This window comes from Zerene cesonia, chromosome 10, assembly GCF_012273895.1.
Source record: "Zerene cesonia ecotype Mississippi chromosome 10, Zerene_cesonia_1.1, whole genome shotgun sequence".
Classification (NCBI taxonomy): Eukaryota; Metazoa; Arthropoda; class Insecta; order Lepidoptera; family Pieridae; genus Zerene; species Zerene cesonia.
In genome coordinates this window covers 9,086,381-9,095,835 of record NC_052111.1, presented here as the reverse complement: position 1 = coordinate 9,095,835, position 9,455 = coordinate 9,086,381, and the positions used below count along the sequence as shown (strand labels likewise).

The 9,455-nt window shown below is 33.8% G+C and overlaps 1 protein-coding gene across 1 annotated transcript; it reads right to left on the bottom strand.

Moving 5' to 3' along the window:
- Positions 1–2: 2 nt before the first annotated feature.
- LOC119829427 (hairy/enhancer-of-split related with YRPW motif protein) lies at positions 3–6,655 on the bottom strand (the record flags this gene model as incomplete). Its single annotated transcript, XM_038351914.1, has 3 exons — positions 6,427–6,655; positions 4,985–5,193; positions 3–133 (listed from the first exon to the last, which is right to left on the bottom strand). Coding segments are annotated over exons 1-3 (516 nt in total), but the record flags the coding sequence as incomplete, so codon positions are not given.
- Positions 6,656–9,455: the final 2,800 nt, after the last annotated feature.

The following is a 9,455-nucleotide window of genomic DNA, read 5'->3' as shown; positions in this document are numbered from 1 at the left end:
CTCAGAGGGTCTTGGATGTCGAGCCCTTCGCAGCTGACGAGGTATCGCGCGACCTCGGCGGCGCATTCCCGGAAGCCTATGCTGTGGTAGTCCATGGCGTACCTTTGTGGGTCGTACGCCAACGTGTCGAGACCTGGAACGAAGAGAAGAAACGTTTATCAAACGGGTATTTTCAATAAGAAAGATATATCGCTATACAAGGAGATATGAAGATCACTTTTATTCTTTGTTATTCGGTGTTTTTACTCGGCTGACATAGCTTAAATTTAATCACAAGCTTCTGCAACTCTTAATTGTAGGAGGGCATACGATTTTTCTCTAACTTCAGACATTTATTTTGTACACAACACAACATCATCTGAATTAATATTACAACGTAAAATGAATTCTAATAAGAATATCAACGCAATATTAAATGTGTACCATAGAAAAAACATTATTTTTGACGACGGTACACGCTATCGTAAAACATTTATCGTAATTATGCGTACGCTGCAGATGTCGATTCGTAGTTGACACTCACAAAGCAATCTATTCAGCCAAGGAAACAAAAAGTTTCTTCCCATTCAGTGTCACCCCTTTACGCAACAAGTAGAAAGAGATAGCGGATTTTATCAATGGCGAGGGAAAAGGAGGGATGCTGTAACGGGAACCCTGTCTTTCCGGAGTTCTTCCGGAGACGGGAATAATGGAATCCGCTTTGCTCTTGATGTCATGGTGTTGGGGTCCCGTACGTGCGAGCTGGATACTTGTTGCATTCTAATTGGTATGTTGCCGCAGAAACATAGACGTTATTTTGAATTAATCTATAGCAATAATAGATATTCGAATGTAATGATGAAGCAGTTCATAAATGTTTCGATTCATTTTAATATGATTGCTACATATTACATTTGTTTCTAAGAACTAATGAAATAATTAGTCCAACGCACACAAATGCCTTGCGACATTATCGACGTCCTTTAACTATATAAAAATTAGATATAATAGAAAAATAAAAAAATTCTTTAAATTAATTTATAATATACGGAACCCCGCGGCATCATTATCATTTGAAAAGGGGTTTATAAAGGGCAAGAGGAAAGAATAATTGCTTCATCCCCTTATTTTTGGTATATTCATAAATATACAAATTCCAGTTTATCCTTTTAAGGAAAATGTACAAAGAGATATGTCAAGAGATGATTCTAATTGAAATAGATTTTTGGTAAATTACTATTTTTTTTATTTTGTCATCGAAAAATCGGTAATTACCGCAATAAACTTTTTAAAAGCTAGACAACTGCTCAAAATTTACTTATTAAATTGTGCAATGATCGATCGTAAATAAATTACATTCAATGTACCTATAAAGAAAAACCATGGTCCCATTTTGATGTAATTTTTTGCATTTGACAAAACTTTTACGGGTATTCAAATAATGCTTACTAACTAACATTATCAAAATGAAGGAGACTCTCTTTTCAACTGTTTTCTTAATAAATATCACATAAATGATACGCTCTATTAGGGTAAATAACCTTTAGTTACGATGCCAGCGGCCAGCTCGAATTATCCCCAAGATGAAAAACAGCTTGTCAATTATAAAATCAAATTTAAAATGAATCATTACCAGAGATTACACAACAAAATCAATTTCATCCGTCCCTTTGGTAGTTTTTATACAGGTGAGTGTGGCCGACTTCCGTCTGTCAGCCAGTCACAATGGAGCCATGATAGGGGTAAATACATTAAGATGAGGAAGGTTCCAGTTTTTGTATCAGCCGTGTGTAGGGAGGATGTAAAAGAAATTTAAAAAAATAGGTCAGTTATCGTGAAAAAAGGTATATGGTTTGTATTTGGATTTACGTCTTGTACGATAACCAAATAGATCACACTATTTTTATACGAAATCCTATCAAAATATGTTCAGGTTTAATATTAGATCAATAAGCATACTTATTGCAAGTATATCGTTATTAAAAGAGAAACTAGAGAGTTTCTTGCCGGCTCTTCTCTGTAGAAACTGTCTGAACCGGTGGCAAATGTTAAAACTGTGTTATGACGATAAGAATGTGTTTGTACAACAAGTCTAATTGAAATAAATAAATGTTTCAGCTTGTCTTTGAAAATCTGTTTAGCATATTTTATTATGAGAGTGATTAAGAGTATAAGATATATTATTAAAATTTTAATGCCAATTTCTCGCCACATACCCACGAAATTTCCATAAACGTGTATGAAATGATCCCTATATTTTAGATAAGAGATTTGCATAATACGGGCTAATACCCGAAACATACGTCACGAGGGTTGGCCCTCTCAGTGGCCAGTGGGACTCAGTCGGGGGTTCGATTCCCACGCCACCCCTGTTTGCTAACTGGTCTGTTTTATTGACTGATAACGTTTATTGGTATTAGCTTATTGAATTTTATTTGAATACGATTTATATACATTTGTTTGGCGTAATGGAAATTTTGTTAAAAAATGATTTTATGAGTTATTGATTCTATTATGTAGATTGACAGTATTTAATTTATTATTTAATTATCTTGGCAAACGGCGTATTGTCTTTAATCTAATATAAATAAAAAAATAACTCACTCAGATTGTAACATTACCATTTCGTAATTTCGAAATTTATTCTGTTAGGCGTTTCAATTTTAAAGTACTATTAATTATTTTTAAAAGAAAAACAAGTATTTAGTCCAACGCCCACAAATAGTTTAACATCACACACACAAATGCATATAAGAATGTTTTAATAAACAAGGAGCAAAACAATTTAAATAAGAATATAATAGTTTTAGTTATAAGAGTAACATATGCACACTCATTAAAACTTAACTATAAATTTGTGTTCTTATTTTTTTTTTAATTTTTGTTTATTGATTTATAGTTTTTTTTAATAGCTTATACGATTAAGTTGGTTTGAAAATTTTAGAGATTATATTATAATCCTTTGCTATGGGCGAGCGAGTCGGTCTATCAACCTATTAGATCGGTATCACTTCCTGTACAAATGTTTTTCTAAGCGCCAGGTGTCTGTGTGTACCTGTGTGCCTCAGGAACCGACCAGTCAATGGCCAATGCGGTTAAACGCTTTTTAATAGAGTTGCAAAAATTAAGTGTATAGTCCTTTTTATGTCTTCTAAATTTATAGGTTTTCGGACGGAAGAAAGATGTTTTGAGCTGTCAATAATTTTTTTTTAATACTTTTCTCTCAAATAAATATAAATTCATATTTTATAAAAAGTGGGCACGTGATATTATTTCAGATTCGTACAAGACGTAAATAAAAATTTAAAAAATTCCCTCCTGAAATTCAGGGATTGTCATAATTATATAATTAAATTTGTTTCATTTCGGAACCGGAAAGTTTCAATATACATCGAAAGCGAACTTAGACTCGTACATAGCAAAGTAAATTAGGATCAATAGAACAGCATACAGCAGGAAGGCATGTGAGTTACCATCTAAATAATAAATAAGGTAATCTTCAGAGCATGAATCCGAAACCGCAGTGCGACCGCAAACAGGACTGTATTATTCATGCCTTGCTGAGGTCACCTGGCTGCGGAAGGAATTACTTTTCACTAGTTTTTAACTGTCTTTACCCATGCTGTAGTTTTGATGGGATCATACGAAAGTTCGTGAGAAGGATTCAATTTAATACCTAATTTATTTAAAAGTTGAGAAATTTCAAATAATAGAAAAAAAAAATCATCACGAGGCGGGATTCAATTGACTTGATACAGTAGAATGATTGTTATTATTTTTCTCAAAATTTTGGTTCGGTTTCACAGTCTGCTAGATACTTGGTATATAAGCTATGTCGCCTAACCCAAAAATTAGTGCATAAAGCATTTTTATTCGAGTATCCCTTTCCGTTAACAATTTTTTATTTACTACCATAAAAAATATATCATACATTTGATGACTCTGACTCATCTAATGATTAAATTATAATAAATGGAGGATATAAAAAGAAACGTTTTATTTACACAAACATAACTGCCAAAATCAGTAACCGCAAATCCGAGACCAATGGCAAAAAGAGTCCGCAATTGTTAACGATACATTTGCAAACATTTCCGCTTACATCGCAAAACATTTGGCACCGACTCGCTTCCTGCTCCCGCCACCTGTGCCCCTGGGAACGGGGCTGGGAACTAGACCAGCTGCTGATAAGTGATAACCGTTAGTATGCTAATTACAGGTTGTAATTTTCATACTGCTAAGTTTTTAATATACGATTTGAGGGCGTTTTACATTTACACCTCAGTTACATTGAGGCAATTTAAATATTGCTCATTTGTTTGTTAAAATTTCGCTGTTGTATTGTTAGACACGACAACTTCAGTTGATTTAAATAAAATTACAGAATTAACAATCCTATTAATGAGAAAGTATTAGAGAATTCTTGCCTGATTTATTGGTGAAATAAGATAATTTGCTATTTAATTTTTAAAGTCTACACATTATTACAAACACATATTTTAGAATAAAAAATATCAAAGAACCATTTATTTAAAGTTGAATAGCTTTTAAAGCGTCTTTATCGCAAAATAACCGTAACCTTTGTTAATTGTGAGGAAACGGAAACGAAGAATTTCATAGTTCCCAATAATTGTCGGATGTGTAACGGTTTCGTGCTTTATGACAGACTGATACACATAACTAACTGTGGTTTACAAGCGCTGTTACGCAATACGAGCGCAACACAAAATTTTTTGCTTGAAAATTCTGGGCTTTACGTTTTCATTTTTATGTTTTTAAGTTATCTTCTACCTGACCAGTTATTCGATTAATAAAGTGATAATTTAACATATAGTGTGGATGATGTTTAGTAACGTATACTTGACCATACAAATTTAAGCTCCCCTTTTACTTTGTTATCATCTTTGATCTTAACGTTTTGTTGTGTCGAAATGAAGCAAAATAATTGTTTTCAAATTGAAAATCAAGTAGAGGTACTATTTAGAATAAAAACATAAATAATTACCTTTAGCATGCAACATCTTCAAGTGGTCCACCGTGAGCTGCAGTATCTCCGCCTTCTCCAGCTTCGCAGAACCCTGTTTCTCGCAAGCAGCAGGCACCAGTCTCTTCAGTTCTGTGAGTGAGGTATTTATCCTATCTCGACGTTTTTTCTCGATGACGCCCCGTCTTCGCTTTCTCGTCATTAACTGGCAGGAGTCACCGCCTGGAGATCTGGGGAACGTATTTACAATTTGGACTTTTAAGAATATAATATATTATCTTTAATGGTATATTATATGCATCATTTGAACATGAATTGGGATATGGCAGGCGTCGGAAAATTAAGTATGTTTTAGAGATCATTTGTGCATTAATAACTGTAATATTGATTTATTATATAACATTGATTCATACGGCGAGTTGTTTGAATTGATATTTTTGACAGTGAATCAATATACGATTTATCACGTTATATAATACACATTTATGAAAAATAATAATATAGTTTTGTAGCTAAAACCTTTGTCAAATGATTTTGCTAAGCAATTTCATAGTAAATTGATTATTTTATTGAATTATTTTAAATGCAAATAGTATATATGAATAGCAGTAATAATTATTATATAAAATTATGAAACATAAGTTCAAATAGAAACCGAAGTTGTATTTAAATAGTTTAGAATGTTATTATAAGAACTTCGCAGCACCCAATACTCAATTTACCGAATACGATTAAATAAAATTAAATTGTATTTGAACTGAATGTAAGTATTTGCGATGTCTAGACTTTGATTCGAAACAATGCAGCTTTCGGTGAAGTTTAAAGCCTTTCAATATAATTGGAATCCACAAACATGCAATGTTTAATTTTAATAATAGATGTTTACAATGTGGGTGTTTCATACGAAGTTGTGGTGTAATTAATTTCTATTCGCATGAATATGTGATTTTATTGAATTTGCTCATTTCAAGTAATCGAAACCCACGTTGTAGAGGCGTTTACAGCGCGCTACGACCGTAGCAAACGTAGAGTAGAGTAGTGAGTGTAGAGCAGATATAAGCTTAGACGCCTGCTATATTGTTATTGTGTTTATTCCTATTAACAATATCATTTCATGTTTATATAAACTTTGAGAAATTGGATGAGTGTTAAGAAATAAATGATGAACGAAAGTCAAAGTGCTTTTACGTGTTTCTTTCTAGAAGAAAGAGTTTTAATATTCACTATTCCCAAGAGTCAGGAAGGCTTTTACGGTATTTCTATATATATTTATTATATTTAAGAAAATGTTATCTGTATTTGAATATTCCAATACTCTAAATTGATGATGATTTTTTATGAAAATTGACAGGGCTTTAGTAAATTTTTGCACAAGCTAACGTTTAGATAGGCAAGCTATCACTTTACCTAAGTGATAAAAAATTAAATGTCAGTTAATGATATCTTTTTATGTAGTCACTTACGTCGCATCTTTGCTGCTTCCCTCCGAGAAGGCATCGTCTTCACTTTCAGAGTGCGTTCGTTTGTTCCGCTGCGCCGGCGCAGGCGGTGCGGGAGCTGGCGCCGGCGGGCCCCAGCCGTAGTTCCACTGACTCGGCTGGCTTTGCTGATGAGGCTCCATGTGTCTATGGTAATCCATGGTAGGCTCCAGTGTTAACGCAAAACACTAAATACTAGAGTTTTCAAATTGGGATCAACACTTATAATCCAGGGTCACATGCACTTGACACAGTTTAAGATTCACAACTTCTTCTTATCGTTCAGTAAAGTTCAGTGTAATTGTCACTTGGTGCGGCGCTGCACGTGCGCACGCGTCGAGCGACGGGCCGGGAGTGTGCCGGACGCCTGTAGCCTGCCGCGTGTGCGACCCGGCCCTTGGGGCAAAAACACAACTACCAACATGTTTGATATTTTCAACCCTAATACCTCGACTTAAAGCTTTACGCATCTGCAATATACGACTACAGTTTTTTAAAATCACAACCTTAGATGTGTACCCATGCTACCTAATTTTCAACTCTATCTCAAAGCTATAAGATAAGCGTATATGAATGCAGCTTTGTGAAGGGCCATTATAATTTGATGTATTCGCTGCACCGAACACAAATATTATTTCCGACTGTATACGCATAGCATTACGGTGGGTTTTAGTTAAATAAGAAGTTTTTTTGAATGTTTCAGCGAGCCGCGTGGCCGGCGCACGGTGGGAAACGGCGGCAATTAGGAAACGCAATTTCATTGGGCTAACAATTGTATTTAGGGGAAACTTATGAATTGAGAAGCGTGCGACTCTATGTAGGGATTAAGGAGGCATTGAATGACCTAGTTTTTATGTACATACTTTATTGTTATGTAGTGAAGTGCCATGCATTGTTTGAGAGTCAACAAGAAAATGCTTCCAAATTAGTTTTGTACATTTATGTTATGACAATAAAATATTGTTTAATTAGTAGTCGTTTTTAATTTCTGATTATACGTAACTTTCCTTATAAATTTAAATTACCATGGAATAAAGCTTTTTTTTAATTTGTAGATTATAGCTGTTTCACAAGTTTGGATATAGATTATAGTTAGCTGATTCCTCTTTTATATAATAATAATTGTTGTATATCGAAACTTAATTTACTTTAACATGCTACAACACAGCTTGTGGTACAAATGATTTTAACTCTCTCACATTATGCTGTCTTAAATTGATCTGATCCAAAGATGTGATGGAAAAAGCTAAAAAGTTTTGTAAGAAATAATGAATCTCAATATAAGACTTAAATGTATAACAGGATTACTATAACATGTGGAATTCAGGGCATTGCATATATAGATTATTTGTTAACATTCAGGATTAGATAAGAATACAAATTTAAAACATTCAACGACCATTATACATAAGTATTTCTCTTTTTAATATTCTATGTAGTTCATTGTTCACACTCAGTTACTAAAAGCGTCGTCAATACTTGTTTGATTGAACATAATAAAGATACTCCTTCTATCCACATACATGTATCTAGCTATGTATTAGAGAACTAAGAATATATCCAACTAAGGATCTTAGATCATCCGCCGATAGCGGCATATCTCCAACAAGTCTTCAAACATGACTCCAGTACTTTATCTAATAAAAACTGTTGTATTTGAAAAATACAAAAAAGTCTATCCACATAAAGAAATAACCCGTTTTTTTGTAGGCGTGAGAGTTTCTGTGGGACTTTTTGACAGGTGCCTCGGAATCATTGTTATAAAACTTTTTGGACGCAAAACTGTGCTCCTTTGTGCTCATTCAGTTAAATGGCAACCTCGAGTGCCCTTCTATTGATGTAGGATATTTTTTGATTGACTTAATGTTGATTTTTGCTGGATCTTGAGGTTAGCTGGAGGCTGTTTTAGGCAATGTGGTAAATGAGCTGTTAGATAAACATAAATAGTGGAAAAGAAAAGCTTTGTTGTGGAATGTGGACTCATACCCTTCTGGCGGGTTATGTTTTCTAGTGAAATAAATAAAATATAGATCAGTATTTATAGTTTCTTATACATATATTGTGTCTGTCAATAAATTCAAAATAACTGCGCTTGCCTAAGTACTTATAGTTTTATATACTTCGTTTTGGCGGCTACACCGACTTTATATATGCGATGGACATTCTACAGCTTGTTAGAAGACGTTAAATTAAGTATAATAAAACAAAAAATCCATTTTATTTATCTATTAGGCTGTATCTATTTGATTTAAAATACTCTATAAATATCAACAAAAACGGCGAAATTAATACGATTACTTGGTTCCTTTACATCTTAAAGGATTCAAGTTAATTCCGTTGTTTAGTTTTTCATCAAAATCTCGAGCGTTGCGCAAATCTTCTCAAAATAGTATTGGAAATACGGCTTAGCCTTTGCAACAGAATTGTTTATAATCCGATTACCACAAGACGATACTTCATTGTACACATTGTGTAAATAAAAAGCGTTCAGTGTGAGAATTTAGTTTTTATATCACACCTTAAGAACCGTCGAGTTTTTATCTAGACCTGAAGTTGGTACTTGGTATGCAATAAAAATGGCATTTATTATTGAGAAAATGTGTTAGAATATGTATGTATACTTATATCTCCTGATTAACAAATAACTTCTTGTATTTTACATTTTTTAAATATATTTAAATATTTGTTAGATACATTATGAATAACAATTAACGCAGTTATGTACTTAGTATACTATAACCTCATCAGATTTTTCATGTTATTAAGCACAGACATCGATCTCAAAAATCGATAAGTCGGGGTTCGAGATCGGGCGAGCGTGCAGGAAATAAATTGATTTTTCAATTCATCTGCACATGTGGACAACATCACCACTGCTTAAAACGGTGAAGGAAAACGTCGTGAGGAAACCGGCATGTCCAAGAATTAAAAGTTCAACGACATGTGACATCTGCCAACCCGCACTTGGCCAGCGTGGTGGATTATGGCCTGAACCCTCACAGGAGGCCTGTGTC